Source organism: Diabrotica undecimpunctata, chromosome 2 (genome assembly GCF_040954645.1).
Source record: "Diabrotica undecimpunctata isolate CICGRU chromosome 2, icDiaUnde3, whole genome shotgun sequence".
Lineage (NCBI taxonomy): Eukaryota > Metazoa > Arthropoda > Insecta > Coleoptera > Chrysomelidae > Diabrotica > Diabrotica undecimpunctata.
This window is the reverse complement of record NC_092804.1, coordinates 149485997-149504842: the sequence shown is the minus strand read 5'-3', so window position 1 is coordinate 149504842 and position 18846 is coordinate 149485997. Positions and strand designations below refer to the sequence as shown.

The window sequence follows — 18846 nt, the reverse complement described above, 5'->3', positions numbered from 1 at the left end:
TTCTTAACAGCTTGGCTTGTCATATGCAACAACTTGGCGTATTTTACGTAAAGATCTTGGTTTAAAAGCTTACAAAATTCAATTAGTGCAAGAGCTGAAGCCGACCGACCTTCCGAGTCGTCACCGTTTCAGTCGATGGGCTCTTGATAAGCTTTCAGAAGATCCACTGCTTTCGAGAAAAATTTTGTTTTTAGATGAGGCCCATTTTTGACGTACGTTAATAAACAAAATGCCCGTATTTAGGGTGATAAACAACCCAAAGAGGTTCAAGAGTTGCCACTACACCCTCAAAAACAACTGTTTGGTGTGGTTTATGGACTGGTGAAATCGTTGGTTAATATTTCTTTAAAACAGAGGCCGGCCAGAATGTTACTCTGAATAGAGACCGTTATCGTAACATGATAACGTACTATTTGGTACCTGAAATTGAAGCTCGTGGTTTCGGCACCATTTGGTTCCAACAGGACGACGCCACTTGCCCTAGAGACCGTGAAAGCATGACTTTACCGCGACACCGATTCGGTGAACAAATTATTTCACGCTTTGGACCAGTGAATTGGCCGCCTAGATCCTGTGACATCTCACCGCTAGACTCTTTATTTTGGGGCTACCTAAAGTCCAAAGTCTACATGAATAAACTAGATACGATTGAGGCATTGGAGGCCAATATTACTCGAGTCATTGGTGAAATACCAATCGAAATGCTGGAACGAGTCATCGAGAATTGGAACTTCAGAATGAACCAACTTAATCATAGTCATGGCCAACATTTAAAAGAAATTATCTTTAAGAAGTAATTTTAAAGAATGATTCTTTTGTATGATAATAAATATTTTCAAATAAAATTAATTTTTCCCATTGTTTTTTCTTGTTGAAAAAAGTACCTCTAAATGAATCACCCTTTATTATACTCAATACAGATCATTCTTATCGGTGTTGTCATCCGTGCACAAAATATGGTTTCTTATGAAAAATAAAACTTGACAGAGTTTTAATCAATTGAAGGTTATAATTGTTAGTATTTTTCATAAAATAATTAAGTTTTATCCTTATTTTGAGTTAATTATAAACATATTTTTCAAGTGCTTGAGATTGGGTAGATAAGGTGAGCGAAGGTTTGGTTAGGTTATGTTCACGTAGTAATAGGCTTAAGTTTTACGAAATGTAGGTAAACGTCTGGATTTAGAGATTGGAAAAATATGTTTGGATTTTTACAATATAAGGACAGTTTCATCGCTGAAAGGTTTCAGAGAGCAATCTTCTTCGCCCTCTTTGCATTTGCTCCTGGACAAAGGCATACCCATGCATTATTAACTTCTCTGTTTTGTGCTATTTGGTGCCAGTTTCTCCCCAATTTTGTTTCTCGTCTATCTTTGGGTTGAACGTGAATCGAAGAACAAAAGTTGCTTTAAATATGTTCCATGCAGTTAAGAAGAATACCTACCACATTCACTATGTACCAGGCGGTCCATATGTATGGAATAAATTCATTTTTAGAGTTATTATGTACTATGTGAAAAAAAATCTGAAACAGGTCGATTTTTATTCTTAAATTGACAATTTACAGTATGAAAATATTATCCCGCTTCAGCACTCCCTCGAAAATTTTAAATAACAAAGGGGGTCGTGTGGCACCTTGTTAGAAAATGATTTTAGTCCTCTGTTTACCAATATAAAGTTTTTTGAGTTTGTGCAATCATTACTGAGAAAATTGATTTTTACAATTAAATTAAATGTTTAACTTGAACACCATTATTCACTTCTTGATAATAACCGAGGCGATTTTGGAATTCTCATACAATATTTTGTATGACCTCGGTGGTTATTTTGTTAATTTCTTCCGTTATCCTAACTTTTAAATCAGCAATATTGCCTGGTTTATTAAAATATACTTTAGAAATTATCAGGTATTTTCGTATCTGTTCTGCTAAACAATAGGGAAAAAACTTAATAAAAAAGATAATAAAATATTAATCAAAAAGCCAAATAAACAATTGATATGAATCTAGTAGGCTGCTGTCATTTAGATATTTAAAGTTAGTAAAAGACGTCAGTATATTTGTGCGCGTATTTAATTTAATTATAGCTCATTTGTCCGAGACTGAAAGAATATACATTTTAATTATGATTGGTTGCGGTAATAAAACAAGAACTCAAAAGGAGGTTTGTGAAATGTTTAATAATAAATACCCTGGTCAACAAATTTCGCAGTCTACAGTTAGCAAAATTGAAAAGAAGTTTCGTTATAATGGACATGTAAAAAAATATGGAAAAACCAGGTAGAAATGTTAAATTTACTGAAGAAAAAAAGTTAGATGTACTTCTAGAGATTGAGGGAAATCCGCATAAGACAACTCGAGAAGTTGCCGCCGTCAATGATGTAAGTAAATCATCTATTTTGAGAGTTTCGCATAAAGAAAAATACCCTTACAAAGTTCAGTTGGTTTAGGAGTTAAATGAAGATAATCCTGATAGAAGGCAAGAATTCTGTGAAATGATTATGGACAGAATGAACGCAGATTTGCAGTTCATAAACACAATAGTTTTTTCTTCATTTAAACGGAACGATTAACATACAGAACTGTAGATATTGGAACAGAGAAAATTCTCACTGGGTGTGTGAGACTTACACGCAATATCCTAAAAAAAGTTAATGTTTGGGCACCATATTAACAAGACGGAGCTCCACCGCATCTTGCACGTATAGTAAGAAATTATTTAAACGAGGTTTTTCCCAATAGGTAAATTGGAACACGTGGAACGATCGAATGGCCGGCTAGATCCCTCGATTTGATTATTCGATTACTTTTTATGGTGTTATTTAAAATCTAAAGTATATTTTAAAAGACCAAACATTATTGCTGATTTAAAAGTTAGGATAACGGAAGAAATTAACAAAATAATGAAATTAATGTAAAATGTTGTACGAGAATTCCAAAATCGCCTCGGTTATTGTCAAGAAGTTAATAATGGTGGTCATTTTGAACATTTAATTTAATTGTAAAGTTCATTGAAAAATACGTTGTAAATATTTTGACATTATTATCTTCATTCAACCTAAAGTTTTGTGATAGAGACATTATCAAAACTTTATATATTAAAAATCAATTTTCTCAGTTATGATTGCACCAAACTTAAAAAACTTTATATTGTTGAACAAAGGACTAAAATCCCTTTTTAACAAGATTCCATACGACCCCCTTTGTTATTTAAAATATTTGAGGAGGTGCTTATAATTCAAAGGGGGTGCTGGAGGGGTATAATATTTTCATACTATAAATTGTCAATTTAAGAATAAAAATCAACCTGTTTTAGGTTTTTTTCAGAAAGTACATAATGACGCTAAAAATGAATTTATTCCTTACATATCGACCGCATGGTATAATAATTTTACGTAGCTATTGGGATATTAATCAGTATGAATTTGAGAACCATTAATATTCTCCAGAAACATATTTGCTATACTGTTTTGGAAATGTGTAAATTTTATAAATTTTAAAATAACAGTATGATTAAGATAATTTCGAATTTTTTACTAGTTTTCGACAAAATAGAGGATTCAAGTTTAAGTTTTTATTTTTTATAACTATTTATTTAATTTAACTATTTAATAAAAAAAATTCGTTGACACGATAGAAAGACATATTATAGGGAAATGCTTGAGGAAAATTAACGTACCTAATGCATTGATAAAAATTATAGAAAGTACTTACAAAGAGGTAAAAGGAAGGGTACAAATAACAGGGGAAAGATCGGAAACATTTAATTGGAAGAGAGGTATTAAACAAGGAGATAGTCTCAGTCCTTTGCTATTCATAATAGTAATGAACGAATTGATAAGAAACACTAGAGTCAGAACTAATCAACTACAGACAATAATAGGTTACCGCAGATTACAACCGGTAACAATAGAGTCCTTAATGTATGCAGACGACATAGTACTAATAGCAGATTCCGAGAATAAAATGCAGAAACTAATGGATATATGGGTAGAACAAATAGAAGAACTTAAAATGGAGATAAACGAGGAAAAAGGTAAGATAATGATAATCAGCGGCAAAGGAGATAAGGAAGATAATCAAATAAAGATAAAATGTAAAAACTCAGAATTGGAAATAGTAACAACTTACGAATACCTGGGAAGTATAATAACTAATGACGGAAAACTAGACTGGGAAATAACAAATAGAGTAAAGAAATCAAACAAGTTATATTATGCGTTAGCCCCAATAATGGGAAAAAGAGAACTTGCACGAGAAACAAGAATAAAAATATATAACACAATAGTGATACCGACTGTGCTCTATGCAAGTGAAAACTGGACAATTCTGGAAAAACATAAGAGCAGGATAAACGCAATGGAGATGAGACATCTAAGAAGGATAGTTGGAAAGACAAAATGGGATAGATTAAGCAACGAGACTATTAGGAGAATGGCCAACCAGGAACCGATAATGAACAAAATAGCAAAGAGACAAATGAACTGGTATGGGCATCTGATGAGGATGCAATCCAATAGAATAACAAGAAAAATTTATGAAGCAAAAAACATCGGAAAAAGAAAAAGAGGCAGACCAAGAAAAAAATGGATACAGCAAGTAGTAGAGGCGGGAAAACTTAAACAAAAATCACTCGAGGAATTGAAAATAATGGCAGGAAACAGAAAAGAATGGAAGAGGTGGGTAAATGGAAATTAAAATAGCTAGCCCAAATCCGACACCCTGTTAGGGTAAAAGGAAGAGGAGAAAGAAAGAAAGAATAAAAATTTCGCCTTCTTAATTCCTACACTTATACTATACTGTTTTACTATACAGTATGGTGGAAATGAATGGAATAAATTCGTTATTTCGTAAACCGGAGACTTTAAGGAAAAATCCTGAAACCCGTCGATTTTTATTTTTAAATAAGCTATTCGTAAGAATACATTTTTATTTTTGACGTCATCTATGTGAGCGTGATGACGTCATTGCTAAAATTTTTGAATAGAAAGGGGGGTATTGTAATACATCATTTGAAAGGTCTTTTAAATACCTATTCAGCTATATCAATATGTCTAAGTAATTAAAGTTTGTAATTGTTTAAGAAAATAATTAAATTTTTATTATTACAATAAATATTTATTAAGTATTATTCAATAAATACATCGAAACCTAAATTAAGTGCTCAAATTGTTTACCTTCAGCTAAAATACAATGAGAAAGGCGTGCCGCGAACTCTTCTCTAACATTCTCTAAAACTTCCGGAGTTATTTGAACAACCTCATTACGTATTCTTTCTTTCAGTTCATTAATATTTTGTGGTCTATTTTGATACACCTTACTTTTTAAATATCCCCATAAAAAGAAATCAAGAGGAGTCAAATCAGGTGACCTAGGCGGCCATTCTATTGTTCCTCTTCGACCTATCCACCGATTTGGAAAGACGTTGTTTAAGTAGTTACGTACCAAGACAGCATAGTGTGGAGGCGCACCATCTTGCTGTAGCCATAAATCATTTCTGTTTGGAAACAACCGGTTCAATTCTGGAAGCAAGAAATTTTGAAGAAATTCTAAATATCGAGGACCTGTTAAGTTTTCTTCGAAAAAGTATGATCCAATACACCTATTATCTATTATTCCCACCCAAACATTAATTTTCTCTGGGTATTGAGTACGGTACTCTTGCATCCAGTGTGGATTTTCCGTAGCCCAGTACTGATAAGTTTGACGATTGACATGACCGTTTAGTAGAAATGTAGCTTCATTAGAGAAAATAATCTTTTTTAAAAACATCGGATCTCTGTTATTTAGTTCCATTATAATGTCACAAAATTCAATTCGTCTATCAAAATCATCTTCCATAAGTTCTTGTACTAAACTTACTTTGTAGGGATGCCACTTTTCCTTCTTTAACTGTTTAAGAACTGTTGAATGGTCCATGTCATTATCTAATGCTACTTGCCGTGAACTGTTATGAGGATTATCTTGAAAAGCTAACAAAACGTCTACTTGTTGGTTTTCAGATATTGGTTTTCTACTACCTTTAGGAAGGTCTTTAACATGACCCGTTTCTCTAAATTTTTTCTCAATTTTGCTTACAGTGGATTGTGAAATTGGTTCTCGACGGGGGTATTTATTATTAAATAACGCACATACTTCTTTCTGCGTACGTGTTTTATCTCCATAACCAATCATTATGAGAATTTCAATTCTTTGCGTTTCAGTTAGCTTCATGTTCAAAGATACAAAGACTTTTTGAATACGTTTACTACAATAATACTATTAATCACTTGACAGAAAGATAATTAAGTTTGAATGTCCAACTATCAATGTTCATATTGATAAGGTAACTAGTTTCTTTAAAAAGGTAAAAAGTAGATAAAAAATACATTTCATTACCAGTGATGGCCTTTATAAAATTTATTTTTGGGTGTCAATAATACATCATATCAATACTTAATAAATATTTATTATAATAATAAATATTTAATAATTTTTTTAAACAATTACAAACATCAATTACTCAGACATATTGATATGGCTGAATAGGTATTTAAAAGACCTTTCAAATGATGTATTACAATACCCCCCTTCTATTTAAAAATTTTAGCAATGACGTCATCACGCTCACATAGATGACGTCAAAAATAAAAATGTATTCTTACGAATAGCTTATTTAAAAATAAAAATCGACGGGTTTCAGGATTTTTCCTTAAAGTCTCCGGTTTACGAAATAACGAATTTATTCCTTTCATTACCACCAAACTGTATACTTAATTACTAATATTTTAATTATCCGCATAACTCAAACGTAATTAGCGGAAATACAACTTATTAGTGGTTGGAGGATTTGGAGTTTTCAAGTCCGGCGCTGAAAATTCTATAACATATACACCTTATGATATTTACCCAAATTGTTTAAAATAAAAATGCTGACAATCTGTATTATTGCTTACCTGCTTTACTAGTCAAATTACAATCATTTGTAGAATATGTGTTTGTGTGTACAGTAAAATAAACTTTGGTTAAAAATAATGAATATTTCTGGACAGTGTCTCTTAATCGTTGGATTTTTGATAAGTATGGTATTTAATAATTAGATTTATTTAACGTAGTCACGATTAATTAATCAACTCTATGTGGATCATTTCAGTTTTAGTACATTTCATGTTTTCGGTGCCTTTGGGTTTAACTTCCATTTTTGTGAGTGAATACAACTACTCCAGTCATCTACAATTTATATTCTCCACTTTATATTCGTAATCCATTCATATATTTATAGTTCCCGTAGTTATGCAAATGTTTACCACTAAAATTTAATAGTTACATTCCATTTGTTTCTTAATATAGTTTTGAGGCTATTATCAAATAGAATATTACGTTTTAATGATTTAATTTTTTTTCAATGGGACAAAGAGAATGATGAATGATTTTTTGGAAATTAACTACAAATATTATTGGAATGGAATTGATCAATAATAACACAGGCCTACATTTTTTTTTCATGAAACATTGTTTTAAGTTTTACTTAGTGTTTTTCCAGCATGTTAGGTTTTCAAGAAAAGTGTGTTTAAAATTTTTCATAGAAATTGCCAAAAATACCGAGAAAATATTTATTGAAACTTTATTTAATACAAGATTACACTCAAAATTGAGTTGTTCTTAAAAAAAGAATTCAGTATATCCTACGTTAGACAATATTTGGTTTTTTTGAATAAAATCGTTCTCTCTTTCCATGAAAACTACGTTTTGTGGTCTTTTTTTAAGGGTTTTTGTGATCGTGTCTCCGTTCAAGGTCCAGCAGTAATCAGCCATCATTCTTATATCCCATCTTCCTTGGTAACGTCTCTCCATCTCTTTTAGATGTTGATGGAATCTCTCTCCCTGCTCCTTGTTGAGAGCTCCAAGATTTTCGGGAAAATAGTCAACGTGGGAATTCAGAAAATGAATTTTGACGCTTATATTGCATCCAGTTTTTTATAATTTTCTACCATATTGGCTACAATTTCTTTATAGTTTGGAGACTTGTTGTTTTCTAGGAAACCGTCTCTAACTTTTACGAAAGAACTCCATGCTTCAGATTCATCCTGGATCATTGTATTCTGTAACAATCTGTCCGATTTTAAGGTTCGAATTTGAGGGCCTACAAAAATTCTTTCTTTAAGTTTAGCTTCAGAAAGTGCAGGAAATTTGTCGCACATATATTTAAAGCAGTCACCTTGTTTATCTAAAGCTTTGGCAAACTGCTTCATCAATTCTAACTTTATGTGAAGAAGAGGCAAAAGAACTAATTTTGTGGCCACTCTTTCTTAACGTAATGTAAATTTCGTGCTCGACTATCCCACTCGCACAAAAACATGGTTACTTTGTGAATCCAGACTGCTGACCCAAAAGCATGGATATTATTTTGAGATCTCCACAGAGTTGCCAACAATATTCGCTATACTTTATTTTATTTAGCAACAGCTCAAGGTTCTTATGTTTCTTTGAGATGCACGGATTGAGCAACGGGCACTGAAGCATAAGTATTACCATTGTGCAACAAGTCACCCTTTAGACTTCTCTTAGAAGAACCAAAATAACCGCCATGATGTGGAATCGTAATTGTCAGTTCCCAGTTTCATGACTACTTCAGGAATATTATGACAATACACCAGTGAGCCCTCTTGAGAAAAATATTCCGCGAATTCTCTTTCACGACGCCCATACTACGAAAATGTGGTACCTGGAGCCAATAGATTTTTATCATTCAGTCGTGATCCTAAGATTTGTGCAGCATCCTTCGATAGGCCCAAGTCTCTCACTAAGTCATTTATTTCAGCTTGGATAAACTTTTGAGGTTGATCTATCTCAGGATTGAATTCGTCTTCATCGGTTTTTTCGTTTAAACTTTCCTCTGATGATTGCTGTTGGATGGTGTGAAGAAAAGGTGGAGGAATAGGGATTCCTGCTCCATGAGATACAGGTCGTTTCTTCTTTTTCTTCTTCTGGTTCCTATCCGTTTCGGATGTTGGAAATCATATTGGCAATCATGACCTTGCTGGCTGCGGCTCGAAACAGCTCCGTTGAGGTTTTCTTAAACCATGTTCTTAAATTCCGCAACCATGATATTCTCCTTCTACCGGGTCCTCGCTTACCTTTGACTTTACCTTGCAATATAGACTGCAGCAGGAAGTAACGGTGCTGATTTCTCATAACGTGTCCCAAATATTGCAATTTTATGCGTTTGATCGTAAACACAATCTCTGGTTCCTTCTTCATTTTTTCTAGAACTTCCTTGTTCGTGATCCTTGCCGTCCATGATATTCTCAGCATTCTTCTATAAAGCCACATCTCAAATGCTTCAAGTTTTTTAATAGTGGTCTCTGTAAGCGTCCATGCCTCCGCCCCGTAAAACAACACAGAGAAAACATAGCATCTCAAATGTCTCATTTTTGTATCTAGGAATATGTTGTGACTTTTGAAGATGGCGCTCATTTTGTTAAAGACCGTTCTTGCCTTTCCTATGCGGCACTTTATTTCCTGTACATTGCTCCACTGTTCGTTTATAATAGTTCCCAGGTAGCAATACTGTTTTACTCGCTCTATCTGCGTCCCATTAATGTATAGATGAGCCCCATTTATATTCTCCTTGCTGATAATCATTTGTTTCGTTTTGTGGGTATTAATGTTTAGTCCGTACTGTTGACTGTACTCGTTTATTCTGTCCATTAGCCTCTGAAGTCCCTCTAAACTATCTGCTATCACCATGGTGTCGTCGGCATATCTAACATTGTTTACTCTTTCACCATTTAGAAGGATGCCTTCGTCTATTCCGTAAAGAGCCTCGTTAAAAATTTTCTCTGAGTACATATTAAATATCAACGGCGATAGGATACATCCCTGTCTAACTCCACGTAGTATTTTTATGTGATCTGTTTCTTCTCCGTTAATTTTCATGTATGCGGTCTGATTCCAGTATAGTTCTGAAATTATTCTGAGGTCTTTGTCATCCAGGTCTGCTTCTTTTAAAATATTTATCATCTTTTGATGTTGAACTCTGTCAAATGCCTTTTCATAGTCGATCAAGCACGCGTATACGTCGCAGTTAACGTCCCTGCATCTTTGAATCAGTACCTGTACTCCGAAAAGTGCCTCTCTGGTACCCACTGCATTAATGAAGCCGAACTGTCTGTCCGATATTTGTTCCTCGCACTTCTTATAAATTCTTCCATGGATGACTCTAAGAAACAGTTTCAACATGTGGCTCATTAGGTTGATTGTTCGATATTCTTCGCACTTTTTAGCCCCCTGTTTTTTAGGTATCGCTATGAATTCTGATTCTAGCCATTTATCAGGGATGATTCCTGTATTGTATATTTTATTGAAGACAGCCGTGATCCAGTTTATTCCTTCTACCTCCAAGAGTTTTAAAAATTCAGCTTTGATATTATCAGGCCCTACAGCTTTCTTGCTTTTCATCCGTTTTATTGCTTCTTCTACCTCGGATTTAAGTATGTCCGGGCCCGTCATCCTCTCTGAAAATGGATGCCTATAATCCGTTCTTTGATCTTGAAAAAGTGTCTCCAAATATATTCTCCATTTGTCTTTCATCTCTTGGGTGTCAATGATTAATTTTCCATTGGTGTCTATGAGTTTCATTTGTGTTCGCTTTTTAAAAGTACCCGTCATTTCTTCTACCTTTTTGTGTACATTAAAATTGTCATGCTTGGCTTGTAGTATTTCTATTTCTTTACATTTCTCTACAGCTTCTTTTTCTTTAGCTTCTCTTATTTTTCTTCTGATGTAAGCCTGCATTTTTTTATATTCATCTTTATTTCCTTTAATTAACCTTCTGCGTTCCATTAAGTGAAGGATTTCTGGAGTCATCCAAGATTTCTTCTTTGTTTCTTTGTTTGGTTTTAGCAGATCTTGTTTAGTTTTCTTAATTATTTCTTCGAATTGGTTGATTTCTCGTTGGATGTTATTTTCTTCTTTTAGTTGTTTAACTTGGTTGTTAATATATTCCCCCACTTGCTTTTTAACTTCCGGATGTTGCAGGGCTGTCATGTCGTAGTTAGGTCGTTTAGCAGAAGTTAAATGAGGATATTGAATTTTATGTTTATTTTTTCAATTGAAACTCTTGATATCGCAGGAGCAAAAGTAGCAGTCGTCTCCATGGTTTTTTGGTTCCCTCCATACCATAGGAATGCCGAAGGGTAAAGAGTTACGTGTACCTTTTGTCCATTTTCTCAGTAGTTCGACACACTGAAAGCACACTTTGTGTGGAGCCCAAGGTTTGTCCTGATCACCAAGCTTTACGCCGAAATAAGCGTGATTTTACTATCTGATTTTCTTTTAGGACAGTGGTGACCGTTTTTTAGTTTCGGTGACTTTCTTGTAAGGCGTTTATGATGCAATTATTCAAGTCGTTAAGATCGTTCTTGACAGTTTTATGCAGTAGTAGCTTATTACTGATATGTGCCTGATATTAGTTGATATCTAATGGGGGTGTCCAGATACCATGAGATTTATTTTTAATCATCATGTTTCTTTCTCTTTTTGTGTTGATTTGGACTTTCGCTCGTATCATTCTGTGGTCACTGCTTGTGGTGAACTTGTTGAGTACTGTTACATATTTAATTATTTGTTTTTTGACACTTACGATGTAGTCGATTTCGTTCCTTGTTCTACCGTTTGGACTTTCCCAGGTCCATCTTCTGTGCATATTTTTGTAAAGGAAGCTATTCATGTTGAATAAATTATTCTGGAGTAGGAATCCTAATAGCGTTTCTCCTCGGTTATTTCTTCCTGGGGAACCGAATTTTCCCAAGGATCTAGCTCTGCTTCTTTTACATCTATTTTTGCGTTGAAGTCGCCACATAAAGATGAGATGAAAATCATTAAGCGCAGTAGATATATCGTCATAAAATATTTCGATTCTTCGTCTGTATGGTCTGTTATTGGAGCATATACTTGGATAATTTTGAGTTGATATCTACTGCTCAACTTCAGAATAAGATATGCCACTCTAGATAATATACTTTGGATGTTTATTATCTTGTTCGCGTGGTTTTTATGGACAAAGAAACCGGTACCTCCAACTGATGTAGTTTTAGGGCCAGTCTGATAGAATATATGCCCTAATTTCAGTGTTATTAAAGTTTCACCTCTCTTTCTAATTTCGCTGATACTATGAGATCCCATTTAATTTTATTCATTTCAGTTTCCATTTCTGTGAATCTCTCCTGGAACAGTAGACTTGTTGTCTTATTGTATGTGCTAACGTAAAGAATTATGGGGCTTTTGGGTTTCCGTATAGTCAGCCCCCCCTCCCCAGAATCCTTGAGACAAACTGATAAATCAGTCTAAGATTTTGGACGCATCCTCCCTATATATATTTAGGGATTCTACAGTATTCACTGCCTTCCCTCGCTCAACCGTTTCCATCTCTCTCTGTTGTTCCATTCTCCATCGTTTAGTCCTCTCTTACTCATGGCGTCGTCTACTTCGTTCCTCCAGAATTTTCGGGGTCGTCCTCTTTTCCTCCTTCCTATGGGGCTCCATTCGGTTATTCTTTTTATCCATCTGCTGTCGCTAGCTCTTCTTACATGTCCATACCACTTTAGTCTTTTTTGTTCTATATATGTTAGTATGTCTGTTTCTATTGATGTTCTTTGCTTTATTTCGTCATTACTTCTCCTATCCATTCTTGTTACTCTGCAGCATCTTCGCAGGCATTCCATCTCTGTTGCTATTATCTTACTGCTGTTTTTCTTGTTTATGATCCAATTTTCGGCCCCATATGTCATAATACTTCGCACTAATGTTTTATAAATCTGCGTTTTTGTCTTCATATTTAGGTGTCTATCCCACCATACTGAGTTAAGTTGTCGGATTGCTGTTCTTGTTTGTCCTAATCTTTGTGTAATTTCTTCCTCTGTTGTTGCCTTTTTCGTGATTATGAACCCCAGGTATTTGAATTTATCCTTTCCTTTGATTGTTACGTTGTCAATGTTGATGACAACGCATCCTCCCACCTGGGGTAAATCTGTATTTGTTTTAAAATCTGACATGGCGGTTTTAAGGGATATATTGGCATTAACACACCACGCCTTCCAGACGGGTTGGTGAGTGTTCGCAGTATAACAGCCGGTTAAATCAACTTGATTGCCGCCTGCGACTTTCTGGTACCGCATCTGTCAGGAATTGTATTCTTCAGCCACGGGCCACTAATGACACAGCTGCTGACCTGTGTCATGTCCTCAATTGATCCACGGGTACTTATTTGGCAGCCTGTCCTGCATATCTACAGGAACTGTCCTATCCTTCCTAATGGAGCTTAATGGAGTTTATATGTCTTCTGTTTCATGGAGATTTGAGCTACAGACTTAAAATATTCTGTGGTATAAAACCTGAAATAGTCAACCATATTTTGCACCACAGTGAGGCACTGAATCGCGGGTGGTTAATACTATGCAAAAGTACCGAGACTCAAATATGGACGGCGCATGCATCACTAGACCAAGCGCCAAAAACTGATTTTGACACATTGTGTCAAATTTTCGTTTTATGAGCAATTTTTAATTTCTGATTCTAAACAATCACATCTACTACAGGTATCTTTTTTTAAATTTTTTCTTTGAAGATTAACTCGTGTTAAAAATATTTTTTTGTCAAAGGAACATTTAATAGGATCATTGTGTGCTTCTTCAATATACAATTCATACATTTTACTTAATGTTGTGTCTTTTGATAAGTATTCTCTTTCTGTGTTAGTTCTTCTGTAATGTGACTTGTACTTGGGGAATTTCATTATGTGCTCAATTACGTTTTGCATACGATTTTCGTTAATTTTATTATTATCTCCACTGTGGCCACGACAATCTCGAACACCCAGTGGACGTTTCATATGCTGCATTGACTTTGCAACTTGATATTCTAAAGATTTGTAAAAAGAAAGGTTTACACACTGTCATAGCGAATATTGTGTATATCCTGGTAGTATTTCTTTTGGTACTTGTTTTTGCTCTTTTACGCTTTATTGGGACTTGCCACTAGCGCATTGTTTTTGCAAGCGCCACATAAAGTGTATGGTTTTAAATTTTGTGTCCAGTATTGTTGCTATTACTGGAATCATGGGTTGTTCAATGGTCCCAAATTTTTTCTTTAATTCTTTTTTATTTTGGTTTTTTGACAAGTTCACACTGTAAGTGTTGACTTCCTTGATACTGCTGGTATAAACAAGCTGTCATTGGAATTGATATGCTTATGGTGACATAACTAGATACCCTAGTGTGTTTCGTTACTTCTTTGAGTGGATTGTAAAACTTTTTTTACCTTTTAACTCTTCAATTTCATTTGCGATCGGTCTGATGCATCGATGGAGGAAAAAAGTACCTGGCTAATCGTAGGGCCTAAAAATTTTATAATTTACGTTAATATACCTTATTTTCATACGAGAAACTGTTTTTGCAATAATATTTATTTTGTTTTTTCTTTCAGTTAATTACGTGGACATCGATTATTCGTTATGGATAACATGGTTTTTAGCGCCTCTAATAATAACTTTCCTTCTACCAGCAATGATTGCACTTCTCCTATATTGTAGTGCTTTTATGCTCTATATATACAAACTTCACTGGAAATCCATTAAAAGAACTTTAAAAACTGGTGACAAGTGGGATGCAGCTAGAAAATCAGTCGGCGCACTGTGGGATGCTCACGGATGGATATGGCATGGTAAGTTAATATTTTCTTTGTATTATTATTAATATTATTTATTATGGAATGGAATTGGACACTATTTCTGAACACAAACATTTCTTACAATTATTGTATTTATTTTTTTATATTTTACTACAAAGTTATTTTTTGCACATTTTATTGTTTAATAAAATTTATTTCATTAAGTCAAATTAAATGTCTTCAAACGTTTATAGTTCGTGTGAATAGACAATTTTCGTGAGAACATTAATGTTTGTTTAATATTTTTTTTATTCTTATTGTTAACAAATATTTTCCATTACTGAATAATGTATGGGAGCATTGTAATTGGATATGCATATTCCTTAATATATAGTAGAGGTTATTACTTTTATTTATTTAATTATACAGTATTATACTTTGTTGGCAAGGTTTCATGTGTTGACGAGGCATGGACCCTTATTTTTTTAATCGTAAATTCAAAATATTTTATACGACTTCATCTCTACAGTTTTAGTTCAATTGATCCGTTTGTTAAACGTCATTTTGTGATATTTTACAACTACATATAAAATGTCATAAAATGACGTTTAACAAACGTCATTTTACGTTTTTATTATTATTTTTTAATAAATCGAGAACGATTGAATCGATTTGGCTTTGATATTTATTTGAAGTCCTAGGAAGGTCTAATAGGTGAGAAAATCATAAACAGAATATTAGAAGCAACGGTTTTATTTTCCCATACAAACAGTTACCTTATACCCTTACCCTTATACAAAATGTTGTATACGACCCTACCTCTACTACAGTGGTAGTTCATTTAAACAAAGTGACGTTTAAGAGCGAAGGCGCAAAATTTCGGGTCAATGCTTTTTAAATGCATTCATTTTTTTCGAATCCTGAGAAAACTAATAAGTATTTTTGAAAAATTTAAACGCAGAATGAAAGATTACATTATTACCAAGGGCCGAAAGTCCCTGAAAACTTCTATAATGTTTATTGTAATAAGTTACAGGGGTGAAAAAGAAGAGAAAATTTAGTGTGATTTTTAATCTCAAATATCTCATTCAAAAAAACTTATTTTTTATTCTAAGGGACTTTCGGCCCTCGGTAATAATGTAATCTTTCATTCTGCGTTTAAATTTTTCAAAAATATTTATTAGTTTTTTCAGGATTCGAAAAAAATGAACACCATGTCCGTGGTGATATTTTCCAAATCGAATATTTGCTATCTTTGTCATACAACGCACTCAGTCGAACTGAATGTGGTGACAAGGCTACTAAATATTTGACACGGCTTCAGGAATATTTTGAGTTGTTTATTAAATAATATTGATAGCGTATTTGATAAATAATTGATTTAAGGCGTGAAATTAATAAAAAGTTATTTATTGTTTATTATTTATGGAAGATCCAAGTATTTATGTCATGAAAGTTCAAAAAAGTAGTATTTTATAAGAGTTTTTTCTCATAATCGTAAATGCGTTTAACAATAAACTAAAGTACCCATGATGTAGATATGACAAAATATGAAGGTGATGTATGACAATATTTTGAGTGAATTATTCAATTTTGACTTCATATTACAATAAAGATAATTGTAAGAGTTTGTAATTAAAGGTTTTGCTTTTCATAGAGAGGTTTAACGCTTTTTTTTCGAAGAAAAATAATAAAATGATATTTTCTGGTACACATCTACATATTTTTTGTTTATTTTTTTTTAGATTGTAAAGATTACAACACTGGGTTCAATGTATATTCATTGTTTATTTACAATATTTATCTTGGACTATATCAATGGTACATTTAAGACTTAAAACTAAACTTATATAAAATTGTTTGTCTATTTATATACAAGAGAGTGGTTACATAGGCCTCTAGAAAATTTATAGTAACTAGGTACATGAAAAATAAAATAAAAACTAAATTTTATATAGATATTTATGTTAATTGTAATAAATATTCTCTGCAATAAGATCCTATTAATGAATCATAATTAATCATTATTGGATTATTTCAAAAGTGTGTTTCCTGGATTGTTTATAAATGTTTTTTATTACCCTAAGAAATTACATATAAATGAGTGTTTAGAGGTAAACGGGTAAAGAACAACATCTGTGTTTGAATTGTTTGGGTATGGAATGGATGCCGTTCTAGGAACAAGTGTCGACTCTCAAAACAGATGTATTACCGAAAGTGTTCGAAACAAAATACATACAACAAATTTGCTGATATAACTGAATAGGAATGTAGGCAGTTTTAAAATTATTTTGAAATATACCAGGGTTCTCATAAAGTGGACGTATCAAACGTATGTTTGCTTTTATGGAACGCCCAGTATTTTATTGCATTTTTTATACCTTAATATTGTAATTCCGGAGATATTTCGATTTTTCTTAAATTGTAGGGCATTAAAAAAAAATTAATAACTCCGAAACCGATGAATTTAGCTAAACAATATTTTAATTGTGGGTACAAGCTTAATTATAGAAAATGCAGACGTATTTAAAGTTATATCAAAATACACAGGGTGTCAATTACTTACAATTATTATTTTATTATTTGTTATATGGGTCATTGCTATTAAAATGTACATTTTCAATTTTAAAAAAATTAAATGTTAAAAATTTAAAAAGCCAACTATGAAAGACCTTCATAGAACCAGAAGATCTAAATATTAATACTCTAATAACAGGTAAAGCTTAAACATTTTTATATTTCTTAAATTTTTAGATTTTATAATTTGTTTGTTAACGCAAGTGAGATAGTAATTAACAAAAGTGAGAAAATAGGAATCTATATTAAAATAACAAGTTTGAAAATAAAAATTGTATTCTTAGTTATAAAAATGCAATGTGAAATTGTATAATAATATTGTAAAAACAGAAACACTTATGAAATATAAATATTACTTGGCAAAGAACTAAAAATATATTGTTCCCGTTTGTTTAGATCAGGTGACGTCAAAATACAAACAACTTCGTCTAATGAAATGGTAGACACATCTTCCTTTTCAGGAAAGACAAATTTGTATTTATGAATTTGTTTTAAAAACTTTACAGTATAATTATAATCTTTGTCAATATTTATTACCAGTCCAACAAAATTTTTACTATACTTTTTCGAAGATAACTTAACCACAATAAAGTTATTAAGTTTTCGTCTAATTGAATATTTTGTTTTTGGTGTCTTAGACTCATTTAGAGTCATTTCATCACTATCCGAGTCTGATGAGTATATATCTTTGTATTGAACTTGTTTTCGTTGTGTGAACTTTACTTCTTTTTCCTTATTTTGTTTTCCAGATGTACCATGTAATACTACAAGTTGTGTTAAGAAAATCTTAAAAATAAAGCAAAAAGAAACAATTCTTTCTTTCTTTCTTCTTTCTCCCCTTCCTTTTACCCTAACAGGGTGTCGGATAAGAAACAATTCTAAAGTTAAAAACAAAGTATAAAAAAGGATAGATTCATTTGATTGCATCTGTGGGTGCTGATCATTCTTATTTTGGGACGGATTTAAATGTGTGATGTCCATGGTACCAATTTTATAATGACAACATTCTTGAACTCCCCATGTCAAGCATGATAATGTTCTTGCCTCTAGTAAATTATAGGAGGCTTTTGTCCAAACAACTTCTCTTATAGTCATTGTACCTTTAAATGTTTTTAAATCTGAAGTGGATACTTCATTTTCAATTTTTTTAATTTCCAAACTAGAAACTGTATGACATAAAATCCCCTTACAATTTTCTCGAAGTTCTTTAATTAAACTATTAAAGTTGTCTAAATCTTTTCCTTGGGCCACTAAACTATCTTCTGTCCTTTTCAAACATCCCCCAATACCATCTGGTGCTCCTTTGCTATGTCCAGACTCACTATAATGCCATCTTATAGCTTGACAGGTAAAAAGCTTCGAAATATATGCCACTACTAAAAAAAACGTAGTTTTATTTTTATATTGTGTGGATGGTCCATCACTCAAGAAATGTACCATAGATATACTGGAAATTAAGGTTTTTACATATTCTGCAATGGGTGTCAAATGGGCACATATAGCAAAAGGATCGTGACGAAGATTCTCGGAAAATGTACACATTGGACTTTTTTTGTTTTGGGTATAAACCATTACAGTGTGCAAACTTATCTGTGGTTTGGAACCACCAAAATGAGCAGATTGG

The 18846-nt window shown here is 32.9% G+C and overlaps 1 protein-coding gene across 3 annotated transcripts in view; it reads left to right on the top strand.

Annotated features, from left to right (window-relative positions):
* LOC140435041 (DGAT1/2-independent enzyme synthesizing storage lipids) overlaps window positions 1-18846 on the top strand; it is an 86925-nt gene that overhangs the window by 32547 nt on the left and 35532 nt on the right. Inside the window, exons 1-2 of one of the 3 annotated variants that reach the window (XM_072523724.1) lie at window positions 6901-7058; window positions 14463-14699. In XM_072523724.1, coding sequence (XP_072379825.1) covers window positions 7013-7058; window positions 14463-14699 — 283 coding nt within the window. In that variant the 5' untranslated portion in view covers window positions 6901-7012. Of the gene's footprint in view, window positions 1-6900; window positions 7064-14462; window positions 14700-18846 lie in introns of those variants that run through there. The other 2 variants (XM_072523725.1, XM_072523723.1) reach the window with 2 other exon arrangements.